The sequence below is a fragment of the Marmota flaviventris genome, chromosome 6 (genome assembly GCF_047511675.1).
Source record: "Marmota flaviventris isolate mMarFla1 chromosome 6, mMarFla1.hap1, whole genome shotgun sequence".
Lineage (NCBI taxonomy): Eukaryota > Metazoa > Chordata > Mammalia > Rodentia > Sciuridae > Marmota > Marmota flaviventris.
In genome coordinates, this window is record NC_092503.1 from 121,617,186 (window position 1) to 121,643,733 (window position 26,548).

A 26,548-nucleotide genomic window follows, 5' to 3' on the forward strand; every position below is an offset into this window, starting at 1 on the left:
GGGGGGATGGAGGGGCAGGGTGTACTGGGGGTTGGATCCAAGGTGCTTTTTAAACACTGAGCCATATCCCTAGTCCTTTTATTTTTCCCAAGGCAAGGTCACACTAAGTTGCTTAGGGCCTTGCTAAATTGTTGAGATTGACCTCAAACTTGCCATCCTCTTGCCTCAGCCTCCTGAGCTGCTAGAATTACAGGCATGAGCCACCATACCCAGCTAGGCATCTTAAATTTCAAACAGAATAAATGTGGTGCATGCCTATAATCCCCGCTACTTGAGAGACTGAAGCAGGAGGATGCAAGTTTTAGGCCAACCTGCATAATGTAGAGAACTTATCTCAAAATAAAGAGGGGGGAAGAGTCTGGCATGGTTGGGTATGCCTATAATCCCAGCAACTCAGGAGGCTGAGGCAAAAGGACCCCAAGTTTGAGGCCAGCCTCAGCAACTTAGTGAGGCCCTGTCTCAAAAATAAAAAGGGCTGGCAATATGGTTCGGTGGTTAAGTGCCCCTGGGTTCAATCCTGAGTACCAAAAAAAAAGGGGGGGGTGGATTGGGGGGGATAAAAGGCTTAAGGATGTAGCCCAGTGGTAGAGCAACCTTCTAGGTTCAATCTCCAGTAACCACACACTTACATACCTATAGCCCCTCACCCCAGAAAAAAATCAGAAAGTACCAGATGCTGATAATCATCAGAGTGAGATCCTAGGAAGAAAGTAGCTTCATTGGAATCGAGATAAAATTTGTTGGAAGGAGACCAAAAAGCTTTAAGAGGGAGGTCTTTACTATGTACCTTATATTCTTTTTGAATTCTGACTCATGAATGATTCTATAAAAAATATATATATATATATATATATATATATATATATATATATATATATATATATATATATATATATATATCACCAGGACTCCTGCCCTGCAGGCAGAGCCAAGTGTAAATTGGAAAAGAGAGAGGGGAAAATGTGAAGATTTGGCTGTAAGACAGGAAGGTTTTATTAAAAAGGATTTAAAAAGTCCAGGCTGATGGCCCTCCTCCTTTCCTACTGATTGCAAGAAATACAGTATTCCAGTCTGTGCTAAGCACAATTATAAAAGTATACCCACAGTTGAAAATATTTTAAATGCCTCAGAGAAATATCTGGCCTTTCCTACTGTTTTGGATTATAGAGGTCACTATCCTCCTCCTTTAGTAACCAAGAGTGTATCCTAAACCATAAACTAGCTAGCCTTGAAAAATTCTCCCAGATATGCACACAAAAATGCACACTCCTGGGTGCAGTGGCACAGGCCTGCAATCCCAGTGACTTGGGAGGGTGAGGCAGGAGGATTGCAAGTTCAAGGCCAGCCTCTACAATTTAGCAAGACTTTATCTCAAAAAATATAAGGGACTAGGGGTGTAGGTCAATGGTAGAGGACCCTGGTTTCAATCCCTAGTATTGATGGTAATAATAATAAAATAATAAAAAATAAATGCACACACCCCTTATTGAGAGTAAACTATTATGGGCCCATGGAGAGAGAAAAGATTTCAGAAAGTAACTGCTCCACTACATTGTAGAAAATACTGAAACCTCTGGAGCCTTGATGACTTGAAGCCTGGACTAGCTAGAAACAGCGGCACACATAAGTAATCCCAAATATTCGGGAGGCTTAGCAGTAGGATCACAAACTCTAGGCCAGCCTGAGCAACTTAGTTAGACTCTGTCTCAAAATAAAATAAAAGGGTGGGGCCTAGTGGCACACATCTGTGATACCAGCAACTCAGATGGCTGAGGCAGGAGGACTGCAAGTTCGAAAGAGACCCTCTTTCAAAATAAAAATAAAAAGAACTGGGGATGTAACTCAGTGGTAAAGCTCTCCTGGGTTCAATCCTCACTACCAAAAAATATTAAAATTCAGTTAAACGGTAGTGTGTGTGATGCCCTGAGTTCAATCCCCAACTGATTGATTTTTTTTTTCAATCTGAAAAAAAAAAAAAGTAAAAGACATATACTGGACTAAAACTTAGACCTTATGACTCTTAGCTGTTCCTTGCATCTATTTGGATTTTACTTCCAAAGCCCACTAAGAATACTGAATTTACTTGTTCTTGACACTAGGCCAAGACATTTGGTACTGCAAGCTAAGGACAGGAGAGCCCCTTGTCTTATACTGGCAGAAGTTGAAGAACAAGAGACAAGGATCTAGATGATTCTAGACCCCCTGGATGGAGTATATAATCCCAGCTACTCAGGCCTTACATCATTTCTCCATCAGACTGTATAGGAAAGGATAGGTCTATGCACTCTGGCTTGATACTATGTAAAGCTGTAACCAGAAGGACCAGGCACTTGAAGGATTCATTGGCTCTCAATTCCACCTACTACCAAGTACCACCAGTCCTAAACTACAAGCTGAGATTAGTCCCCTATGTGGGATGACCACATTCCCAGAAAGAAGTAGCAAGAAGAAGAAGGATATAAAACTTTGCAAATTCTTGTTCTTAATCTAACAACTTTTTTTTTTTTGATACCAGGGATTGAACCTAGGTGTGCTTAACCACTAAGTCACATCCCAGCCTTTTTTAATATTTTATTTAGAGGCAGGGTCTCACTGAGTGGCTTTGGGCCTCTTTAAGTTGCTGAGGCTAACTTTGAACTCATGATCCTCCTGCCTCAGCCTCCCAAGCCTAGAGGCATGCAATTATATTATTATTAAAGGTGTGCAAAACCAGGCCTAATACCTTTTTGTATTTCTACTCTGATTGGAAAATGATGATGATGATTTTTTTGTAATACTGGAGATTAAACCTAGGGGCTCCTACATGCTTGGTAAGTGCTCTGTCACTGACCTACATCCCCAGCCTTTTTTATTTTATTTTATTTGCCCAGGCTAATGTAGAACTTGCAATCCTCCTGTCTCAGGAGGATTAAATAGATGGATTACAGGTGTGCACCATCTCATTTGGTTCAGACTGACATTTTCAAAAGAACTTTAAAATTCTGTTTTCCTGGTGGGTGTTGTGGCACACACCTGTAATCCAAGCTACTTGGAAAGCTGAGGAAAGAGGATCAAAAGTTTGAGACCAGACTGGGCAACTTAGTGATGAAGTAGGTTAGAATATATAAGGATGGGTATTTTGAAAGGAGACAAACAGGGAAGGAAAGAGGGACTGTATTTGTAAACTAAAAACTCCATGAACACCTCACTTTCACTCCCCAGGCCTATCTTCCTCAAGGCCTGAATTCTTAAGATATCCAATAAGTCTCAGAATATTATAAATCCAAATTAGTGTCTATATTCCTTTTTAGTTTATAGAATGTATTTCTAGACTGATTAAAAGAAGCCGAGAGAGATGATGTTTAAAAACCCATGATACAGGGCTGGGGTTGTGGCTCAGTGGTAGAGCGCTTGCCTAGCATGTGTGAGGCACTGGATTTGATTCTCAGCATAGCTTATAAATAAATGAATAAAATAAAGGTCCATCAACATCTAAAAAAGATTTTAAAAAATGATACAGTTCAAGATCTATTAACTAGAAAACGTCAGCCTGAAAATTCTAAGAAGACCAAAGCCATCATGACTCACTGTATACTCTCCATGAGCAAAAAAAAAAAAAAAAAAAAAAAAAAACGGATCCAGATGCCATGGCACATGCCTAGAATCCCAATGACATGGGAGGCTAAATCAGAAGGATCACAAGTTCAAGACCTGCCTCTGCAATTTAGTGAGACCCTGTCTCAAAATAAAAATTGCAAAATGGTTGGGGGATGTAGCTCAGTGGTAAAGCTCCCCTGGGTTAAAATAAAAATTGAAAAATGGTTGGGGATGTAGCTCAGTGGTACAGCTCCCCTGGGTTCAATCTCCTGTACCAAATGGAGGAGGGGGGGGGGAGGGGGGAGGAGGAGGAGGAGGAGGAGGAGGAGGAGGAGGAGGAGGAGGAGGAGGAGGGAGGGGGAGAAGAAAGGAAGGAAGGAAGGAAGGAGGGAGAACCGTGTTCATTAGGCTGACACTGCCACTGCATGCTTCCCATGCTCACTATTTACAAAGTTTAAAAGAAGCAGCCCCCACCAGGGCACAGTAGCAGGTCTGTATTCCCAGTAACTCAAAAGGCTGAAGTAGGAGGATGACAAGTTCAAAGCCAGACTGAGCAATTTGATGAGGTACTGTCTTAAAAGAAAAAATAAAAAGATCTGGGATATAGCTCAGTGGTAAAGCACCTCTGGGTTCAATTCCCTAGTGGGGGGGGGGGTATAGAGAAGCAGGAAAATAAGAAGCCTAAAACCCCCAAAACACATCTTAATCTCAAGTGTCCACACTCTCTTCCTTTTGTTTTTGACTCCCTCTCCCTTTGACTGTGTAGCCTGCTCTATTGTGTGTTGTCCTAAATAAATCCCCTTGCTTTCTTAATAAGTCTTTGCTTATGCCTTTTTTAACTTGTCCTGAAGTTCCTTTCTGTGGCATATGTCAAGAACCTGCCAGGGCTCACTTGAGGTCCCCTTTTCCCCTTCCAGGGTAGCTCCTTGGACCCAATCCAGTGACAGACCAAGTCTCAAAAAAAAAAGGCAGGGGAGGTGACTTGGAATATAGTACAATGGTAGAGCATTTGGCTAAAGTGCCTGAGGCCCTGGGTTTAATCCCTAGTACCACAAAAAAAGAAAATGTTAGTCTGTTTCCCAAGTAGCAAAGCAGAAAAGAGCTACTGTTGATTCAGCACCTACTGTATGCCAGGCTTACTTAAACCTTACATTGGCCCTGTGAGCAATTAGGACCTTCAGTTCAAAAATAAAGATACTGTGAGAGCATAAAGTAACTTGCCCAGGGCCCTTGTATAGTATAGAGTGGAATATGGCTTTGAGCCAAGGTTCATAAGCATATGTTCTTCCTTTAATCCACTAACCTGACTACAAATAAGATTTCTGCAAAGGGGTTATTTTAGAATAAAGAGAACTGGGCAGGGGCATAAAAGGCAGAGAATTTTAAAGGGCAAAAAGCCAAGACATTATCTGAACACTGCCTGCACCTTCCAACCAAACAGCATCCCTTAAATTTGGGTGTGCAGTTTAAATCAAGAATAAACTTTCTTTGGATGGATGCTGGCTGAGCTGAAGAGGAATGACTTCAACAGCCAGTCATTTATTGCATGACTTTTATTTGCAAAACATAACTCACAACATAATTTTCATAATCAAGAAGTTTACCATCTCATGGGGAAACCAGATATTGAATACTTTATGTAAAAACATCAGAATTAAGATGTAAGGAAAATGTGCTACTCTCCTATGTGGGAGGCAACGTGAGTTACCTCCCTGGCTGGGGGAGAGGCGAGAGGCCCTTAGACACATCTTTGTGTCCAGAACGTTCCCCACCCTTCTCAGGTTGAGGGCTTGTCTGTGTAAAGGCGTGCCTGACCACAACCCCTGAAGACCCAATGGTCTCACCTGACTTTGGGACACTGCCCCCCTTAATCTTCATTGGAAGGGATTTTCCCCAGAATTTTTGTTACCCAATAACAGTCCACTCCCTGGCGTGTTCTCTCTCTTGCTAGCCTCTTCAGTAAACCTCGCTACTCTAATAGGTAGCTTGAGGCTGGGGGTACAGAAGCCGTCCTGGAGCTGGTTTAAAGGTAATTCAAACTCTCTTTGGATTTCTCCCTTCACCTATGAAGCCTGTGCTGGCCGCCGGCTAAACTCCTGGATGATGTAATAAATGCAATTGGTAAGAAATCTTCACATGGAGTTAGTTGAGAAAGTGAGTGTAGGTATTGTGGATATAAGAAAGAGGGGTGGTTGAGGACCAGCTTTCAAAGCACTGATAAGTGTTGACGGTGGGGGCTGGAGTTGTAGCTCAGTGGTAGACTGCTAGCTTAGCATGTGTAAGGCACTGCGTTCGATTCTGTACATCACATATAAATAAAATAAAGGTCCATTGACAACTAAAAAATATTTAAACAAAAACAGGTCCGGGGTTGTAGCTTAGTGGTAGAGCGTTTGCCTCGAACGCGTGAGGTCCTGGGCTCAGTCCTCAGCACCACATAAAAATAAATATAAAAATAAAGATATTGTGTCCATCTACAACTAAATAAAGGAACAAAAAAGTGCTGATGGTGAAGCTGTGCCAAAGAAAGAGAAGGCCAGCTGCAGAACTGAGGGGAGGTTTTGTTTAGGGCAGTGGAGCATCTGGAGGAGAGGCTAAGGATCGGAGGAACTCGTGCAGAGGAAAGATAGTAGACTCATACTAATATAAATAATAGCATAATTAGAAGAATTAGTCCTCTGTGGTTGCCTATATAGTAGAGGTGAACTGGGCAAGGTCGTCGATAGCACGGAGATAATTTCAGTTATGGAAATGGAAGGGAGGACGGGTGTGATCTGTGACCTGAAATGGGGAAAAGCTAAGAGTACTGGATTATCTGGCTTTGTGGGAAATGAAATCATCTTTTAGGCCAGGAAGGCTGAGATGATTACTAGCTTAGAAGACTTGGAAAAGTCTGGAAGTGTGATTGGGAGAACTATGCACATACTCATGATGCACAGGCGGGCAACAGCGACCCCAAAGCACTGATAGCCGTGGGCTGGCCTGAACCTCTGGGAGGAGTTGCCGCTGTACCAGGGGCCTCACTCCACACAGCTGGACCGGAGCGTACCACCCCTAGGGAGCAGGTGGCAGAGCCGCCCAGGAAGAGCCGGGACACAAGCGCGCGCTCTGGGGGGGCGCGGAGCAGGAGGGGCGCGCGGGGGCGCGGAGCGAGCGCGGGCCGCCGGGAGCGGGGGGCGGGCCCGAACAAGCGGGCCTCTGCGCGGCACTTGGCACGCACGCGCAGATGGGCCGCGGGCCCCAGAGGCAGAGAGGAGGGGGAGCAAGAAAAGAGGGGGGTGTGGAACGTATTTCCGCTCTGGCGGACAAATAATCCTGGCCAAAGGGGAGGCACGGCTGTCCAGCCCTTTAACCGCGTGGGGGTGCCAGTGGAGAAAGGGGGGTCGGGAAGGGGGGGGGATCCTGCTCCTTTAATTCCCTCCCCTCTTCCTCCTCCCCGAGTCCTCGCCGACGCCGCCGAGCGCGGGGCCTGGAACACACGGCACGAGCTGCCCCCGCCCCTCCCCCCTTACGCCCACGCGGAGCCGGCCCCGCGCGCGCGCCCCGTTCACCCCCCGCGCCTGCGCGCTGCCCAGGCCCTGCCCGTGTGTGTGGGGGGCGCTGCCGGCCCCGGGGGGGTGGGGGAAATAGGGGGGAAAAAAAACAGCGCGCGGAACTCGGCCAGGTGAGAGACGCGTGCACTCAGGGTCGTGGGCTGGTGGGGGGGGCGTGCCACGGAGCTCTGAGCGTGGGAGGGGGGCGTGCACGATGCGTGCAGGCGGCTGGGAAGGACGTGTAAAGGGGGATCAAGGGAAGGAGGCAACGGATAAAGGGGGCGGGGTGAGAAGAGCGTGCAACCCTGGTCACCCTAGAGTCCAGAGCCCCAGGATTCTGTCCCCCTTTCTTCGTCCTTCCCCTGTGGGCGCGTGGGCTAGCCCCTGGGTCGCGGGCCGCCGGTCTGGGGGGTGTGGACCGCTGCCCCGCCCCCAGGAACCACGCCTCCCTCCTCTCCCAGGGCCAGCGCCTCCCGGGGGTTCGGGGAAACTGAGGAAAAGGCTTGAAGACTGGGAGATTGGATGCTGGGGGTGCCAAGCAAGAATGGGAGCGAGAGGCCTGGACCCCTGGCTTCGGAGAGCCAGAGACCTTTGTCTCTGACCGGTTTCCTTCCCAACCAGGGTTGCCCACTCCCGCCACAATGGCCTCTGGTGTGGAAGTCCTGCGCTTCCAGCTGCCGGGCCACGAGGCTGCTACGCTACGGAATATGAACCAGCTCCGCGCAGAGGAGCGGTTCTGCGACGTGACCATTGTGGCCGACAGCCTCAAGTTCCGTGGCCACAAGGTCATCCTGGCTGCCTGCTCGCCATTCCTACGAGACCAGTTCTTACTGAATCCCAGCTCTGAGCTGCAGGTCTCGTTGATGCACAGTGCACGCATCGTAGCCGATCTGCTCCTTTCCTGCTACACTGGTGCCCTCGAGTTCGCAGTCAGGGACATCGTCAACTACCTAACCGCTGCCTCCTACCTACAAATGGAGCACGTGGTGGAGAAATGCCGGAACGCCCTCAGCCAGTTTATTGAGCCCAAAATAGGCCTTAAAGAGGATGGGGTCAGTGAGGCTAGCCTCGTGAGCAGTGTCAGTGCCACCAAGTCCCTCCTCCCTCCAGCCAGGACCCCAAAGCCAGCCCCTAAGCCCCCGCCCCCACCTCCTCTACCCCCTCCGCTCCTGCGGCCAGTGAAGCTGGAGTTCCCTCTTGATGAAGACCTGGAGCTGAAGGCCGAAGAGGAGGATGAGGACGAAGATGAGGACGTGTCAGACATCTGCATCGTCAAGGTGGAGTCTGCCCTCGAGGTGGCGCACCGGCTCAAACCCCCTGGAGGCCTGGGAGGGGGTCTGGGTATTGGGAGCTCTGTAAGCGGCCACCTTGGGGAGTTGGCCCAGAGTAGCGTGGCCCCCAGCACTGTAGCCCCACCACAAGGTGTGGTGAAGGCCTGCTACAGCCTGTCGGAGGACGCAGAAGGGGAGGGCCTGCTGTTGATCCCAGGAGGCCGGGCCAGTGTGGGGGCCACCTCGGGCCTAGTGGAAGCGGCAGCGGTGGCCATGGCTGCCCGGGGGGCGGGGGGCAGCCTTGGGGCAGGGGGCAGCCGGGGTCCCTTGCCAGGGGGTTTCTCAGGTGGAAACCCCTTGAAGAACATCAAGTGCACCAAGTGCCCAGAAGTGTTCCAGGGCGTGGAGAAGCTGGTCTTCCACATGCGTGCGCAGCACTTCATCTTCATGTGCCCGCGCTGCGGCAAGCAGTTCAACCACAGCAGCAACCTCAACCGCCACATGAACGTGCACCGTGGCGTCAAGTCGCACTCATGCGGCATCTGCGGCAAGTGCTTCACACAGAAGTCTACACTGCACGACCACCTCAATCTGCACTCGGGAGCGCGGCCCTATCGCTGCTCCTACTGCGATGTGCGCTTTGCCCACAAGCCTGCCATTAGGCGGCACCTCAAGGAACAGCACGGCAAGACCACTGCGGAGAACGTGCTGGAGGCCAGCGTGGCTGAGATCAACGTCCTCATCCGCTAACTAGTGGAGCCAGCGTGGAGGCCAGGAGGCTGGGGTCCCTGGGCTGGGTGGGAAGAGGGGTTTTACGCCCAGGAGAATTGGGGGGTGGGGAATCTGGGGCAGACACATCCCTAGGGAGGGAGGGAGGAGATTCCTTGGAAAGAAGACCCTGCCTGTCAGAAGAAAAGGATGGAGCTGGGGACAGGGTTCTTTGACAAGACCAAGGGACTATAGGGTCCCAAAGAAAGATTTCTTCTTGTAGAGGTGCATGGATATGTGGAGGGAGGGGAAGGGTCTTATACAATAAGGAAAAGCAAAGACTGGAAAATGTTTTTTCCTGGCTAAGGCTGCCCAGGAGAAGGTTCCAACATTTGTTGAGGTAGGGGTGGGTGGGTGGGAATTGGGAGGGTATTTGGCAGGAGGCAATTTACTTGCTCCTGTTTAGAATAGATCTTGGGAGAGGGAGTGGTAAGGGGAAACGGTTACTGAATCCAGAAAAGGAACAGGGGAATCAGTTCTTGCATGCTGGGGAAATGGGACTGTGGGTACAAGGCTCACCAAAATTGAAGAACAAAGTAAGGTGCCAGGTAAAAAACTAAGGTGAGCATCCTGGGTAGATATTGGGAAGTGGGGGTACAATAGCAAGAACAATGAATAGTGGAGGGGGTGGGGGGCAGGGCACATAGGAAAAGGACACAAGGAGGGCTGTTAGCGGGGAGGGAGAGGAGTAGAGACTTATACAGTATTTTTTAAGAAAAAACGTATTTTTTAGGATTTTTTCTGAAGTTTGGGGTTTTAGTTTTTCTGCTTTGTTTTCCACGAAATAAATTTTTTTTTCTTTATACTCTGGCAACTGCGTGTATATAACTGTCCACCCTAGACAGCCTCTCTCTTTAATGTTGTGTGCTCAGTAACCAAAAGTCACAAATTCACACAGGTCCCATGCCCAAAGGACCCCAGTTTTACACAGGACATAGAATGTGACAAATGAGCACCTCTGGCCAGAAAGATACACTCCTCCAGTTCTGCAACCTCAACTTATGGCCAGATACCTCATAGCACAAGTGACTGTCATCTGTAGTGATACACAAGTTGTTCCCCAACCTGCTGGATTTGGTATCAGTACCAAGAATGGGCTGCAGGTGGCTATACCCACTGAAATTGCAAATACACATCTGTGTTTTGGCATTTTTGTCTGGGGGAAATGGTTCATGTCTTGGGGAAAACTAAAAACCCACTAAACTTGCATAGGGTGTGGGGGAAACTACATTTCCCAGAAAGCTCTGGAAAGTTCTTAACCAGAGAACTACAGTTCCCAGAAGGCCTGGAATTGGCCTCAGATACCCCATACCTTAACAACCTGCCTGTGTCAAATACTGTTTGAAACCATACATTTATTTCCAAACTTTGACTAAGATGTAATACCTTCCGGGATGGCACTCTAAATCAGAGTTGTGTATCTTGGTGTGTGCCATTCATACATAAACTGTCAGTTAAGCTATGACCCACGGAGTGCCTCTATTCTTTAGGAAAAATGATTACTTACAGTAGTCACTCACTCAGGCCGCCGGGTTTACCTGGATCTCTAGCGCATATGGTGGCGGAACACTCCTGGCATAAGCAGAAGAGACATTTAGCCCCAGGTTTTCAAAAGGGAACGCCGCTCCAAGGGGCATGAAGCAGCCTGCTAGAGCCAGCCAATAGTATAGGTGTCCTCCGCATGTCCCTAACGCTCCCTTCTTGCTCGATAGACAGGCGAGGACCAAATGAGGCCGAGCCTTCTATCTGGTCGCCCAGAAACTAGAAAATACAGAAAAGCAATCAGAGTCAGGAGAAGCACAAGAGAATCAGAAAGCCAGCTTCCGAAAGCCAGGAGGGACAGACACTCTGCTTTTAAAACCAAGTGAGGATAGAGAAGCCACACCTGGATCCAGACTTGCCTCACCCTTAGTTCTCTGCAGAGCTGAGGCTGGGAAAGACAGGAATTCAGACCCGCAGTCCCCAGTTTAGGACAGCCACTGCCATCTCCGAGGCCGCTCTCAGGGGAAAATGGCTAGAATGCTCGTAGCGGCTCCTTTAAGCCTCCTCCTCGCCCCCCCTCCCTCGCCCACGTGACCCGGGGCGGCCGCGCGCCGGCTCGGCCCCCCGCGCAAGCGGCGATGGCGGCGGCGGCGGGAGCTGCAGCGGCGGCGGCCGCCGAGGTGCGGAAGGGGAGGGGGAGAGGCGGGTGCATGCCCGCGCGCGCGCCCGGGGGAAGCGCGCGCCCGTGCAATGCTCCGGGGGTGCAACGGGGCCGGGGGGCCCGGGCCGGACTTGCAGCAATCCAGGGGGCCAACACCGGGGGCGGATGAGGGGACCAGGGGGTGGGAGGTGGGGGGAGTGGGCACGGAGGCGCGCGTGCAGCCGCCGGCTGCCCCTGAGTGGGCGGCGGGCGCCGGGGCTCCGGGAGCACGCGCGAGGGGCACGAGGGGCCGTCCACCAGGCTGGGGGGCAGCGGGCGCTGGAGGGGTTGGTGCCCGGGGTCCCCGCGGCCTGGGGGACAAAGGGGGAGCGGCGCGTGCAGCCGGGAGGAGGGGGCGGGGCCGGGGCGCTGAGGCCCCGCCCCCTCCCCCTCCTCTCCTCTCGGCCCCAGAGATGCGGGGTCTACCGAGAGGGCGGGGGCTGATGCGGGCCCGGGGGAGGGGTCGTGCGGCCCCTCCGGGCAGCCGAGGCCGAGGAAGAGGGGGCCCCCATAGAGGAAGAGGTAGGCCCCGGAGCCTACTCTCTCTTCCCAGGGCCCAGGCGTCCTGGGCCCCCCAAATCCCTGCCGGGCTGACCAGCCCCCCCGTCCCTTGTCTCCCCTCCCAGGGGGAGGCCCCCGCTGAGATGGGGGCACTGCTGCTGGAGAAGGAGCCCAGAGGAGCCACCGAAAGAGGTGAGTGGGGTGGAAAAGGGCCCAGTTAGACCTTCACTTTACTGACAGAGGATCCCCAGAGTCCTCAGCCCTGAACTTTTTCTCTTCCCTACAGTTCATGGCTCTTTGGGGGACACCTCTCATAGTGAGGACACCCTGCCCAAGGCCAACACCGACTCCCTGGAACCTGCTGGCCCCTCATCTCCGGCCTCTGTCACTGTTACTGTTGGTGATGAGGGGGCTGACACCCCTGTAGGAGCTACACCACTCATTGGGGATGAACCCGAGAACCTGGAGGGAGATGGGGGCCGAATTCTGCTGGGTGAGAAGAAGGAGAGTCAGGGAGTGAGGGTGGGGTTCTATGACTCTGCTGCCTTCTTATCTTGCCTCTGCCTATCTCCCTGTCTCTTTTTCTAGGCCATGCCACAAAGTCATTCCCCTCATCCCCCAGCAAGGGAGGTGCTTGTCCCAGTCGTGCCAAAATGTCAATGACAGGGGCAGGGAAATCGCCCCCATCAGTCCAGAGCTTGGCTATGAGGCTACTGAGTATGCCAGGGGCCCAGGGAACTGCAGCAGCAGGGCCTGAACCCCCTCCAGCCACCACCAGCCCAGAGGGACAGCCCAAGGTACACCGAGCCAGGAAAACCATGTCCAAACCAGGAAATGGACAGGTAAGGATGAGGGGATGGAGTGGAAGTGGGAGGAAATGAGGTTATCCATGGTAAAGGTGTGTTTTGGTTTTTGTTGTTGTTGTTGTTAATGTAGTTTAGCTTCAGGCCCCTTCAGGTTTTCACAGATTTACCAAAGGGCTGCTATGTGTTAAATATTAGGCTGGGCTGGGCTTAGTCTGACTGATTCTCTCTTCCTGGAGTTTGTATTCTTGGGGGAAGGGTGGTAAGAATAGAAAAGAGGCATGTTGAAGGTTTACTTATAGTTTATATCCTAATTACTTTTTATGATAATGACTATGTAAAGGAACTTCCAACCTCTCTATTTTTCTACTTGAAAGCAAGTCCTGAAGGAGATTTTTCATCCCTTCTTGGAACTGCCTGTTCTATATCCTCCCACACACAAACACATACACATACATACATACATACATACATACACATGCTCTGTTTATTTATAAAGTCTGTACTGGGAATCTATCCTGAGAAGGAGATGAGGGCCACAGAAATGTCAGAAGAGGAAAGTGAAAAGGGTCCCCAAATCCTAGAAGGTTTACAACAAGGTGGGCTTTTTGGATTGGGGGTATTATTTTTTTTGGGGGGGTGGTCTTGTTTGTTTTTGTGTTACTCAGGATTAAACCCAGTGACATTCTAGCTCTGAGTTATATGCCTATCCATTTTTTAAATTTTGAGACAGAGGCTTGCTAAATTGCCCAGGCTGGTCTCAAACTTGTGATCCTCCTGCTTCCGCCTCTTGAGTAGTTGTGATTATAGGTGTGTGCCCCATGCCTGGCTATGACAAGGTTAAGGACTCCTGGAATTCCAAAAATAACATAAAAATTGCCTTATAATCCATTTTTAAGTGGACAGTTTAATGGTGTTAATATTCATAATGTGTAACCATCAATCTTCACAACCCTTTTTACCCTGTAAAACTTAAAACTACATGTCCATTAAACAATAACTCCCCATTCCCTCCTCCCCAGCCCTTGGCAACCACCATTCTAAGAGTGTCATTACTCTTAATTACCTTATACCCGGGCACTTATTCTTTTTGTGACTGGCTCATTTCATTTAGCATAATGTTTTCAAGATTCCTCCATGTTGTCATATGTGTCAGAATTTCCTTCCTTTTTAAGACTGAATAATATTCCATTGTTCATACATATTATCCCTTGATATCCCAAGGGGGATTTATTCCAAGCCCCCTTATTGATGCGAAAGTCCCTGAATGCTTAGGTCCTTTACATGAAACAATTTAGTATTTGCTTCTAAGGTACACATATAATCCTTTAAGTCAGCTCTGGGTTATTTTTAGTACAACTTAAGTGCTTCATAGTTATTACATTATAATGTAATGACAAAAAAAACTGCATGTTCGGTATAGGCAAAATTTTTTTCAAATATCTTTTGGCTTCAGTTTGTGGAACTTGTAGATACAGAAGGCTGACTTGGTGAACCACATTTTACTTTGTCCATTTATCACTCGGTGGACACCTGAGGCCAGGCCTGATGGTGCATGCCTATAATCCCATTGGCTTAGGAGGCTGAGGCAGGAGGAGTGCAAGTTCAAAGCCAGCTTCAGCAAAAGCGAGGCGCTAAGCAACACAGTGAGACCCTGTTTCTAAATAAAAAATACAAAAAAAGGTCTGGGGATGTAGCTAAGTGTTTGAGTGCCCTTGAGTTTAATCCCTGGCACCCCCCCCCCCAAAAAAAAATGGACACCTGTGTTGCTTTCACATCTTAGTTGTTATGGATACTGCTGCTGTGACTGTAGGTGGGCAGAGACCTTTTAACCTCCTGAGTTTGTGTTTTCACACACCTCCTCTTGGAAAACAGCAGTTCTTGTTTTTGCCACTTACTGGTTTCTGGAGCTTAATTTTGGAGGAGTGGTTCACCATGCCCCACTGAACTTGAGCTCCAAGCTAACTCAGGCAAAACTGCAGGTTCACTCCAATCCTAAGCCTGTTTCCTCTTGCCCCAGCCCCCAGTCCCCGAGAAACGGCCTCCTGAAGTACAACATTTTCGTATGAGTGATGACGTGCACTCTCTGGGGAAGGTGACTTCAGGTTAGTGCCCTTCCTGACACCCCCCCCACCTCCGTGATTTGATGTGGCCCATCCCTGGGGTGTACAGTACAGGTTTTACTCTTTTTCTCATTACAGATGTGGCCAAAAGAAGGAAGCTGAACTCTGGAAATGGCCTGGTGAGCTAGAAGGAGGGAGCAGGGTCTCTCCATCTGGGGGGCTGTTCCAAAGGATCCTAGAAATTGGGGCTATAGCCTGTCCTCAAGAGAAATAGGGGTGGAGGGTTGGAATGTAGCTCAGTGGTAGAGCACTTGCCTAGCATGCACAAGGCCCTGGGTTCAATCCCCAGCACTGCAAAGAAAAAAAGGAGGGAAAAGAGAAGTGGGGGATTGATGGAAGATGCCTGTAGCCTCAAGTTTTTTGATCTTTTTCTAGTCAGAGGAATTGGGTTCTGCCCGGGGTTCAGGAGAAGTGACCCTGGAGAAGGGGAACCCCAGGTCCCTGGAGGAGTGGGAGACAGTGGTAGGCGACGACTTCAGTCTCTACTATGACTCCTACTCTGTGGATGAGCGCGTAGACTCTGACAGCAAGGTGAGCCAGAGCAGCCTGCCCTCTGCAGCCAGGGAGTCCCCTGGTCCGGGGCTCGCTCTCCAGTCTTTTCCTGTTCCCCCTTTTCTTTCTTTTTATCTTCTCAACACCTGCTAATCCATGATCCCATGCTATCTCCCTCTGTTTCCAGTGTGTTCCTCCAACCCATTTTATCCCTTGCTCTCTCCACCAAGATGCCCCCCCATCCTGTACTTCAGCTTTAACATCCCATTTTGTGGTTTGTTGGTGGTTTACTTATTCTCTTGCTCTTTATTCAGTTTTATCTCACATGTTTATGTGTGGTTTTGCTTTTTATTTAACATTTTATCATGGAAACTTTCAAGTATATACAAAGTGGAGAATAGGGAACCCCCATCATCAGCTCCAGTGGCTATCAACACACAGCTGCTCATCTATACCTCTCCCAATACACACACTGGCTGGATTGTTTCAAAGTAAGTCTCAGGCATCATATTGTTTCATGTAGAAATGTTTCCACATGTATCTCTAAGTATAGAGTCTCTTTTTATTTTTTTAACATTACAAAATTACTATTTTCACACCCCAAAAAACTTAGCAGTAATATCTTAACACCATTAGACATCCTGTCAGTGTTTGCATTTATTTGGTTGTTTCAAAGTGGGCTTTTGGCAAGATCCAAATGTAGACCACATGTTGATTTGATTGACATTTGTCTTAGGTTTCTTTTGATACAGATTTCCTCATCTGTTATTTATTTACTATTATTTATGTTGGTACTGGGGATTGAACCCAGGGGCCCTTTACCATTCAGCTATATCCCCAGCCCTTTTTATTTTTTTTTTTCATTTTGAGACAGGGCCTCACTAAGTTGCTGAGGCTGGCCTCAATCTTGGAATCCTCCTGCCTCAGCCTCCTGAGTAGCTAGGATTATAGACATGTTCCACCACATCTGGCTGTGTTCCTCATTTTTTTACCATTTATTTGTTGAAACCAGATCAGTTGTCCAGCAGAATTCCTCACACTTGGAGTGGCCTATTATTTTGTGTTAACAGATTAAGCTGATAGTTCTAGAAGCATGATTGTACTTTTTTTTTTTTTGGTAAGAAGACTTTTGATAGTGCACCCAAGTTCTTCCTGTTTCCTCACATTAGTGACGTTATCATTGACCAGTGGCGGGTTCAGGTGATGTCAACCTGACTCCTTCATTATAGAGCACCTCATTAACTTTTTAAATTTTTTTATTTGTTTTAATTAGTTATACATTGATTAACTTTTCATCTAGTGTTTTCAGCAGCCATTAGCAATTGTACCAATTTTCAGTAACCATTAACAGTTGTACCAATTTACCAATTTCATAAAAGCAGTATCACATGGTATTTGTTTCCTGAAATTCCCTTTTTGTATTTCCTATTATGTTGCCAGAATTCACACTACATTTTTACTTGCAACTATGGCACCCTTTTCCCTTCTGTATAGTATTCCATGTTCCCATCTTTATCCAGCCCTTTCCCTTCTCTTCTGCCTACATTTGCCTTTTCCAAGGAGCCATCTTGAGTAATGGCAGTGATAGTGGTGTTTTTCTTTACCCTACCTTATCATCTTTAGTCCTGGGGTTCTACCTCTGCCCAGTTCTCCCCAGGGGAGGGCTAGGACCTGGAGGTCAATGTTTCCCCAGCCCCACTTTTCTCTCTCAGTCTGAAGTTGAAGCTCTGGCTGAACAACTGAGTGAAGAGGAGGAGGAAGAGGAGGAAGAAGAGGAAGAAGAGGAGGAGGAGGAGGAAGAAGAGGAGGAAGAAGAGGAAGATGAGGAATCAGGCAATCAGTCAGACAGGGTAAGAGTAGATGTGGAATGGAGGCCTGTGGGGCCAGAGGAGCAGGGTGTGAGGTTGGGGCCAGAGCCCCTAACCCTTCCTCCTTCACAGAGTGGCTCCAGTGGCCGGCGCAAGGCCAAAAAGAAATGGCGGAAGGACAGCCCGTGGGTGAAGCCATCTCGGAAACGGCGGAAACGGGAGCCAGCACGGGCCAAGGAGCCACGAGGTGAGGGGGCTCCTCTGCTTTGGATCCCCTCCTCCAGCCCCCCTCCCGTCCCCAGAGAGCACGCACGTACACACACGCTCACGCATGTATACGTGCATGTACCCACACGTCCAGGCACTGTGAGCTCGCACTCTCACTCTCTCTGTCTCTGTGTCAGGAGTGAATGGTGTGGGCTCCTCAGGCCCCAGTGAGTACATGGAGGTTCCTCTGGGGTCCCTGGAGCTGCCCAGCGAGGGGACTCTGTCCCCCAACCACGCTGGTAATTGCCAATTGCCCGGACAAGGAGCCACTAGGGGGCGCCCACAGGGCTGGAGGGACGGGGAGGAGGGGGGTCCCCTGCCAGCGCTGGGGTATCCATGGCAGACTTTGGGGTTCTGGAGCAAGGAGGGAGAGGTAGGGTGGGTAAGAGAGAACCCTCAAAGTGGGTGAGGGACAGGGCCTCCCTCAGCTTCCTTTTTCCTCTGTCCAAGGGGTGTCTAATGACACATCTTCACTGGAGACTGAGCGAGGCTTTGAGGAGCTGCCCCTCTGCAGCTGTCGCATGGAGGCACCTAAGATTGACCGAATCAGTGAGCGAGCAGGGCACAAGTGCATGGCCACCGAAAGTGTAGATGGAGAGGTGGGCCCATGGGCTGGTGGGAGAGGTCCTTGGAGAGCCAGCAACAAACCCCAGACTCACCTTTTGTTCTCACCCATCTTCACTACCCCAGTTGTCTGGCTGCAATGCTGCCATCCTCAAGCGGGAGACCATGAGGCCATCTAGTCGTGTGGCACTAATGGTGCTCTGTGAGACCCACCGTGCCCGCATGGTCAAACACCACTGCTGCCCAGGCTGCGGCTACTTCTGTACGGCGGTGAGTGACCGGTGGTGCAGACAGGCAGCCTGCCCCATGGGAGAGGGCTCTCGGAGCCTGACTGTGTCCTCTGCCTGCCCCCAGGGTACCTTCCTAGAATGCCACCCAGATTTCCGTGTGGCCCACCGCTTCCACAAGGCCTGTGTGTCCCAGCTCAATGGGATGGTCTTCTGTCCCCACTGTGGGGAAGACGCTTCTGAGGCCCAGGAGGTGACTATCCCCCGGGGTGATGGGGGAACCCCACCAGCTGGTACTGCAGCCCCTGCACCCCCACCCCTGGCCCAAGATGCCCCAGGAAGAGCTGATACTTCCCAGCCCAGGTACTGGCCTCCCTCTTCCCTCTGCCTGTTCCCTACCCCATCCCTCCTGCCCCTTAGACATTAAAACCTCCTCTCACAGTGCCCGGATGCGAGGGCATGGGGAGCCCCGACGCCCACCCTGTGATCCCCTGGCTGACACCATCGACAGCTCAGGGCCTTCCCTGACCCTGCCCAATGGGGGGTGTCTCTCGGCAGTGGGACTGCCACCAGGGCCAGGTCGTGAGGCCCTGGAGAAGGCTCTGGTCATCCAGGAATCAGAGAGGTGAGTGGGTGTTAACTCTGAGGACAGCCAGGGCTGGGACCAGAGGAGCAGGTACTGCAGCTGATGTTGAATTCTAAGCAACCCACCTTGTCCCCCTCCTCCTTCCGGCAGGCGGAAGAAGCTCCGATTCCACCCCCGGCAATTGTACCTGTCAGTGAAGCAGGGGGAGTTGCAGAAGGTGATCCTGATGCTATGTGAGTGTGCCACTTACTCACTGAACACTGCCTTTATATCAGGCCCTGGGCTCAGGGCCAGGAGGACAGCCACAAAGCTCAGTCCTTACCCTGAAGGACTTAGCATGGTTGGGGAAGGACCATAACCCAGGAAAGTGGGGACATGGGTGCTAAGTTCTCTTTTGCATGTTTATACGTGTTAACTCAAACCTTCCCAGTATCAAGGCACAGAAGCAAAGTACCTTACCCATTGTGCAGCAGTACCAAGGGGCAGGGCCAGCCTGAGGGAACTCTGGCTCTCTGCTGAGTGCCCTGATAGAGGCAAACACAGGATGCCCAGCAGGGGGCCTTAAGGAGCCTTCCTACAGGAGGTACCATCGCCCCCTAGCTTGCTTACCACTTGTCCCTCCCTCTTCTGGTATGGCGGGCTCTCCATGCAGTGGACAACCTGGACCCCAACTTCCAGAGTGACCAGCAGAGCAAGCGCACGCCCTTGCACGCAGCCGCCCAGAAGGGCTCCGTGGAGATCTGCCATGTGCTGCTGCAGGTCAGCAGAGCCCAGCCCTCTGCCTCATTGACCAGGTCTTGGACCCTTTCCCCTGCCCAGCCTTGCCTGGTGCCAGCCCTCCTGCCCCTCCTCGCAGGCTGGAGCTAACATTAATGCAGTGGACAAGCAGCAGCGGACACCGCTGATGGAGGCCGTGGTGAACAACCACCTGGAGGTGGCACGCTACATGGTGCAGCGTGGTGGCTGTGTCTACAGCAAGGTGCAGCAGCAGGGAGTGGCCTCTAGGAGCCAGGGTTGGGCTCAGAGTGCCAGCCAGAGGACTTATCTGCCCATGTCTCCCTCAGGAGGAGGATGGTTCCACCTGCCTCCACCATGCCGCCAAAATTGGGAACTTGGAGATGGTCAGCCTGCTGCTCAGCACAGGACAGGTGGACGTCAACGCCCAGGTCAGCAGCCTGGGCTGCACACCCTGCCCAGCCCCTCTGGGTTCATCTCTAAATGTTCAAGCTTTGTCCAGGAAAAGCCCTTTGAAGTAGGCTCCTACGTTCTCTGATGTGGCCCATAGCCTTTGAGAGCTCTTTGGCCTCTCAGCACATTTCCTGCCCAGACTCAATTTCTCTAAAAACTCTTTTGTTTTTTACGTGGGAAATAATTTGTAGTAATTACAATCTGTGTTCTTAGGGGTGTTTATTGCTGCTGAATTGTCACAACTTCTAAGACTTTGGAATGGGCAGATCTAGGAAATAGTGTGGATGGGGTTTTTTTTGAGGGGGGGGCTGTATCATGGATTGAATCCAGGACACACTTAACCACCAGGCCACATCCCCTTCCCTTTTTGTATTTTATTTAGGAATAGGGTCTCACTGAGTTGCTTAGAGGCTAAATTGAGGAAGCTTGCTTTGAATTCACAGTCTTCCTGCCTCAGCCTCCCAAACCACTGGGGATTACAGGCATGCACCTCCATGGCCAGCTTGAAATTACGTGTTTTTGTTTGTTTTCGAGGGGTACTGGGGATTGAACTCAAGGGTTCTCAACCATGGAGCCACATACCCAGCACTATTTTGTATTTTATTTAGAGACAAGGCCTGAGTTGCTTAGCACTTCGCCATTGCTAAGGCTGGCTTTGAACTCTAAATCCTGCCTCAGCGCCTGAGCTGCTGGGATTATAGGCATGCACCACCACACCCAGCTAATAGTGTGTTTTAGAGGAAGAAAAATCACTTAATTCTCTGCAGCCTTAGGCAACAGGCACTGTTAATTCCATTTTATAGACGAGGCCCACACATGATAAGAGACTTGTCCATGTTCTCCAAGCTTGTGGGTACAGCTGGGATTCACAGACTGGCCTCTTAGTTTGTGTTCTTGACCATATGTACTCTGGTGAGCAGGGCCAATGGCCCGCTTCTTACCCCGTCTCACCCACAGGATAGTGGCGGGTGGACGCCTATCATCTGGGCCGCAGAACACAAGCATATTGATGTGATCCGAATGCTGCTGACACGAGGAGCTGATGTCACTCTCACTGACAATGTGAGTAAGGATTTGGTCAGGGTTGGGAGAAGGCGAGAGCAGGTACAGCCTCAGGCCCCTGAGCAAATTGGAAGCTGCATTCAGGGATTCAGCCGCCCATACCACATCTTTTCTTTCACCCATAGGAGGAAAACATCTGCCTGCACTGGGCTTCCTTCACTGGTAGTGCTGCCATCGCTGAGGTTCTCCTGAATGCCCGTTGTGACCTCCATGCTGTCAACTACCATGGGGATACACCCCTGCACATTGCAGCTCGGGAGAGCTATCACGACTGCGTGCTGTGAGAACCTGCCCACCCCAGGCCCCTGACACTCCTGCCCCTCCTCCAACAGCTTGGGATGCCATGCACAGGCTCCCTTTCCCTCCCTAGGTTGTTTCTGTCACGTGGAGCCAACCCTGAGCTGAGGAACAAGGAGGGGGACACAGCATGGGACCTGACCCCTGAGCGCTCTGATGTGTGGTTTGCACTCCAGCTCAACCGCAAGCTCCGACTTGGAGTGGGAAACCGGGCTATTCGCACTGAGAAGATCATCTGTCGGTGAGCTTAAGTCCCTCTGCACCCTGAACAACCAGTGTGCCCTCTTCCAGGCCCCATTACACCCTTATAACATCCCCCAAATCTTCCCCATCCCCCATCGAGCCTTATATTCACTCTAGTTGGTCTCCCGTTAGGGTTGACAAATACAGCAAATAGAAAGAGAAAACACCTGGTTGGATTAGAATTTCAGATGGGAGCTGGGCAGCTCCTATAATCCAGGTAGCATACCTTTTTTTTTTTTTTTTTTTTTAGCATAAGAATGTCCCATGGGGCTGGGGATGTGGCTCAAGCGGTAGCACGCTCGCCTGGCATGCGTGCGGCCCGGGTTTGATCCTCAGCACCACATACAAACAAAGATGTTGTGTCCGCCAAAAACTAAAAAAAATAAATGTTAAAAATTCTCTCTCTCTCTCTCTCTCTCCTCTCTCACTCTCTCTTAAAAAAAAAAAAAAAAAAAAAAAAAGAATGTCCCATGCAGCTGGGCATGGTGGCGCACACTTGTAATCTCAGTGGCTCAGGAGGCTGAGGCAAGAGGATCACAAGTTCTAAAGTAGCCTCAGCTCAGCAGTTTAGCAAGGCCCTAAGCATCTCAGTAAGACCCTGTCTCTAAATAAAATATTAAAAGGGTCTGGGGATATGGTTCAGTGGTTACATGCCCCTGGGTTCAATCCCTGATACAAAAAAAAAGAATGTGCCATGAAATATTTGGGACTAAATTATACTAAAGTGTTATTCCTGTTAATCTGAAATTCTAGTTTAACTGAGTATCTTGGATTGTATCTGGCATCCTTACTCCCAGAACCTCCCCTTCCCCATGCATAAGGAACCTCTCTACCCGTCTTGCATCTATGGGAGCTCTTCACCCTTGGTCCTTATCCTGTCTCTCCCACTTCTGCAGGGATGTAGCACGGGGCTACGAGAATGTGCCCATTCCCTGTGTCAATGGTGTGGATGGGGAGCCCTGCCCCGAGGATTATAAGTACATCTCAGAGAACTGTGAGACATCCACGATGAACATTGACCGCAACATAACCCATCTACAGGTAAGTGAGAGCCCTGGGTCCGCCACAGAGCCACCAGAGCCACCGAGTACAGTTGAGCAAGTAGGGTGCTTTTCTAGGTTACATGAAGGTATCATAAATAGGAGTTCATGGTGGCCTTGGGGACACCCCTATCAGTAATATCTTAATTTCCTCTCAACCTGAGACCATCACCAACCATTGTCCTAAAACATGGGGTCCCAGAGAAAGAACAGTGCTGGGGTGCAGACAGCACTGGGAGCTGGGCCATTGCCGATCCGGGGTTAAGTTGACCCTCTGCCTCCCACCCCAGCACTGCACGTGTGTGGATGACTGCTCCAGTTCTAACTGCCTGTGCGGCCAGCTCAGCATCCGCTGCTGGTATGACAAGGTACATACCCCTCACCTGGACCCAGACGCTCTGCCATTGTTCCAGAGGAGCTGGCTGATAGCACCAATTCCCTGGGATCTTGTTCCTCACCTACCCTGTCTGGGAAGTGACAGAGAGGGCAGGGCAAGGCTGAGGATTCCAGGGACACTTCCAGGGCAGAGCTGGGCCTCTGCCTAGGTATATGCAAATCAAGGGTGATGCCTGTGTTTCCTGGTCTCTGACCTCAGCAATGCTGCGGCCTCCTCGACACCTCCCTGCCTCTGGGTTGAGATCAGCAGTGGGTTTTTCTACGTAGTGTTTGTTGGGGGTCTTGGGCAGCTAAGATGGGTCCCACACAAAAACCACTGTTCTCGCCTCGGGTCTACTCCCCAGGATGGGCGGTTGCTCCAGGAATTTAACAAGATCGAGCCCCCCCTGATCTTTGAGTGTAACCAAGCCTGCTCCTGCTGGAGAAACTGCAAGAACCGAGTGGTGCAGAGCGGCATCAAGTAATACCCCTGCAGCCCCCATCACCCGGTCTCACCTACCACTCACTGCCCCATCTCCTCTCCTGGGGCTTTTCCAGGTCCTTGCACCTAGTATCTCCCTCTCTCCCACCCCTAGGGTACGACTGCAGCTCTACCGAACAGCCAAGATGGGCTGGGGTGTTCGCGCCCTGCAGACCATCCCCCAGGGGACCTTTATCTGCGAGTGAGTCAGCTGGGGGTACCTTGGCACCTGTGGGCACAGTCACTTCTGACTCCAAGCCTCCCTCTGCCCTCCTCCCTGATGGATCACATCTCTTCTGCCCACTTCAGCCAGCCATCTTTGACCTCCACCCCACAGCTAAGGGAGCCTACCTCCACTCTGCCCACACTGCAGGGCCATCCATCCCTACTGTCCTGTTTTCCCTTCCCTCCACCTCAGTGTATTTCCAGACCTCACACATCTTCTCCCTGCCCTGCCTCTGTATGTCCTTGGGCAAGTTGCTTAATCTCTCTGAGCTTTAATTTTCTTGTCTGTAAAATGGAAGTGATAACAGCAGCCTGCCACCTACTTAAGGGCCTGTTTATCTCCATGACTTCTTTCTCTGCCTTCTACCGGCTGGCTCCCTATACCCTGGCCCTCAAACTTATTCCTTTGGCCTGGTAGGGGGAACCCTTGTTTGCCTATTCAAGGGACCATTGAGCTTCTCTCCATTATGTCTTCTCTCAAATTCTCAAACAAGTAGCCCTTCCTCCTGGACCATCCTCCCCCACCGTCTGCTCACTGCCTGTCCCTGCCAAAATCTGCTCTTGCCCTCACCTTCTGCTGCAGCCGAAGCCGCCTCACAGTCATTCTGCTGCATTCCTACCCCCAATATGTGTCCCAGTCCTTGTTCTGGCATTTGCCCATTCCTATTAGACTACCTGATCCCATGATGCTGCCCTCACCTCTGCCCAGCCCATCCAAAATTGCTATCTACCAGTTCCTCCTGCTGTCCAAATGTGGGCATTCTCACCCCCAAGCCACTCCCAAAGTTCCTCATTGCTTCTTCTCTTCCTGCAGCCCAGTCCCTCTTCTGTCACACAGCCCTGCATCGCCCACCACCTGCCCTGTGGTTCTAGGACACAAACCTCCCAGTGTCTAAACCCAGACAAACTTCCCCATCTGAGCCTGCTGTCCCTGGGTGCTAATGCCCTTAGCCACAGAGGCCCAGCTCTGTCTCCACACTCTCTAGGCTCTAGCCCTTTTCTCTCACCTCCCACCACTGTTTCTCCAGGTCTTCTGGGGCCCACAGGCTTCTGGGATTTCCCTCCTACCTGCCTATTGTTCCAGGTCTCCAGTGGGGACCCCAACTGGCAGAATTGTATCTTGGGTTGTGCCCTCACATGCCTATCTATATCCCCCTTCCTCTTCTTAACACCCACCCCAGAGCCGGGGACTGCCCACTACCCGTCCCAGGCGATGTGTGCTCCTCTGTGTACCCGCTGTGCCTTGGGTCACCCACCACAGCCCCAGCGGTGTTGATCTGTGAGGTCCAAAGATAGTAATGGGGCATCTGAGGAATGAAAGAAGAGGATTCTGTGGGGTTGTAAGGAGAGACCGCCCTGCTCACCTTTAGAACCACTGTTTCCTGTGCAACAGGTATGTTGGGGAACTGATCTCTGACGCTGAGGCTGATGTGAGAGAGGATGATTCTTACCTCTTCGATTTAGACAACAAGGTAGGCAGGCAGCTTCTAAAAGCCCTGCTCCTAGTGGCTAGGTTTCTGGAACCCCCTAGGAAAGGGAAACCTGGGGAGGAAGGACTGAATGGTCAATGCAGAGGGGATGACCAGGCAGGCAAGGTGGGGATGGATATGAAGAGTGATGTCTTTCCCCTCAGGATGGAGAGGTATACTGCATTGATGCCCGTTACTATGGCAACATCAGCCGCTTTATCAACCACCTATGTGACCCCAACATCATCCCTGTCCGGGTCTTCATGCTGCACCAAGACCTGCGATTCCCACGCATCGCCTTCTTCAGTTCCCGAGACATCCGGACCGGGGAAGAGCTAGGGTGAGGCATCTCTGGGCTCTGCCAGGAATGTTGGGGATCAGGCAGGGATTGAAGGGAGCTTCTTAGACTTTATCATACAAAGTGTCCCCTAGAGAGCTTGCTTGTGGTTTTTATTTGTTTGTTTGGTACCAGGGATTGAACCCTGAGCTTAACCTCTGAGCCACATCCCCAGCCCTTATTTTATTTTTTATTTTTGAGATGGGGTCTCACTAAGTTGCTTAGGGCCTTGCTGAATTGCTTTGAACTTTCAATCCTCCTGCTTCAGTCTCCTGAGCTGCTGGGATTATAGGTGTGCTCCACTGTGCCTGGCACTGGGGGGGGCTTGTTAAAACGGTCCTGAGCATCAGCAAGATTCTGATTCACTAGATTTGGGAGGGGCCCCAGGAGCCTACATTTCTAACCAGTTCCAAGGCAGTGCTGAAGCTGCAAGTCCATAGAACTTAAAAAGATTTAGAATGTATCTGGCAAAATGGGGCTGGGGACCTGAGTCCTTCATGGGAAGTGGCATCCTCAGAGTCTTTAGAGTAAGGCTCTGGGTGCCTGAGTCCAGATTATACAAGTATCTGTGCTCCTCTGACAGGTTTGATTACGGTGACCGCTTCTGGGACATCAAAAGCAAATATTTCACCTGCCAGTGTGGCTCTGAGAAGTGTAAGCACTCAGCCGAGGCCATCGCCCTGGAGCAGAGCCGCCTGGCCCGCCTGGATCCCCACCCTGAGCTGCTGCCCGAGCTTGGCTCCCTGCCCCCTGTCAACTCCTGAAAATGGACCACACCCTTGTCTCTCCCCTGCCCCAATGGCCATCAGCTCAGCAGCTGCTTCTGCCACCTGCTGCTCACAGCCCAAACCTGGGGCACTGCCACCTTTCCTGCCCACTACCCTTCACACATTCCTCAACCAGAGACTCCAGCCAGGCCCTGGAGGTCTGATGGCCCCTCTCCCAGAGCTGGTTCCTCCCTGGGAGCATGACTTCAGGGCTGGCCACCCCCATCTCCCATCCTCAGCTGAAGTTTGATGAATTGAAATCTGGCCTCTATGCCAACTGGGTTTTTTGTTGTTCTCAATAAACTTTGGGTTTGGTAATAAACTGGGTGATTGTTGTAAGGATCTGAAGCACTCAGCCAGAAG

General features: G+C 50.7%; 2 protein-coding genes and 1 non-coding gene across 6 annotated transcripts; all 3 read left to right on the forward strand.

Annotated features, from left to right (window-relative positions):
* The first annotated feature begins 7,157 nt into the window (after window positions 1-7,157).
* On the forward strand, window positions 7,158-9,951 carry Zbtb12 (zinc finger and BTB domain containing 12). The gene is made up of 2 exons (XM_027921867.2): window positions 7,158-7,240; window positions 7,731-9,951. The coding sequence occupies exon 2, from the start codon at window positions 7,751-7,753 to the stop codon at window positions 9,128-9,130; it is 1,380 nt and encodes a 459-aa protein (XP_027777668.1). The 5' UTR covers window positions 7,158-7,240; window positions 7,731-7,750; the 3' UTR covers window positions 9,131-9,951.
* A 1,281-nt stretch (window positions 9,952-11,232) lies between these two features.
* Window positions 11,233-26,507, forward strand: Ehmt2 (euchromatic histone lysine methyltransferase 2). Of its 4 annotated transcripts, XM_027921880.3 has the most exons (28): window positions 11,233-11,310; window positions 11,957-12,023; window positions 12,118-12,324; window positions 12,420-12,673; window positions 14,655-14,739; window positions 14,836-14,876; window positions 15,133-15,288; window positions 16,962-17,099; window positions 17,190-17,304; window positions 17,462-17,563; window positions 17,775-17,923; window positions 18,015-18,158; window positions 18,243-18,478; window positions 18,558-18,740; window positions 18,852-18,934; window positions 19,354-19,460; window positions 19,558-19,680; window positions 19,766-19,867; window positions 20,847-20,951; window positions 21,077-21,231; window positions 21,322-21,489; window positions 22,388-22,532; window positions 22,822-22,899; window positions 23,272-23,387; window positions 23,503-23,589; window positions 25,006-25,084; window positions 25,246-25,421; window positions 26,002-26,507. In XM_027921880.3, the coding sequence occupies exons 1-28, from the start codon at window positions 11,269-11,271 to the stop codon at window positions 26,180-26,182; spliced, it is 3,624 nt and encodes a 1,207-aa protein (XP_027777681.1). In that variant the 5' UTR covers window positions 11,233-11,268; the 3' UTR covers window positions 26,183-26,507. The 4 variants fall into 4 exon arrangements, with proteins under 4 accessions (XP_027777681.1, XP_027777682.1, XP_027777679.1 ...); XM_027921881.3 differs by lacking the exon at window positions 17,462-17,563; XM_027921878.2 differs by lacking the exon at window positions 11,233-11,310 and having other exon boundaries at window positions 11,729-12,023.
* On the forward strand, window positions 14,983-15,054 carry Trnaa-agc (transfer RNA alanine (anticodon AGC)). The gene has a single exon. It is a non-coding gene; the product is annotated as a tRNA-Ala (tRNA).
* Window positions 26,508-26,548: the final 41 nt, after the last annotated feature.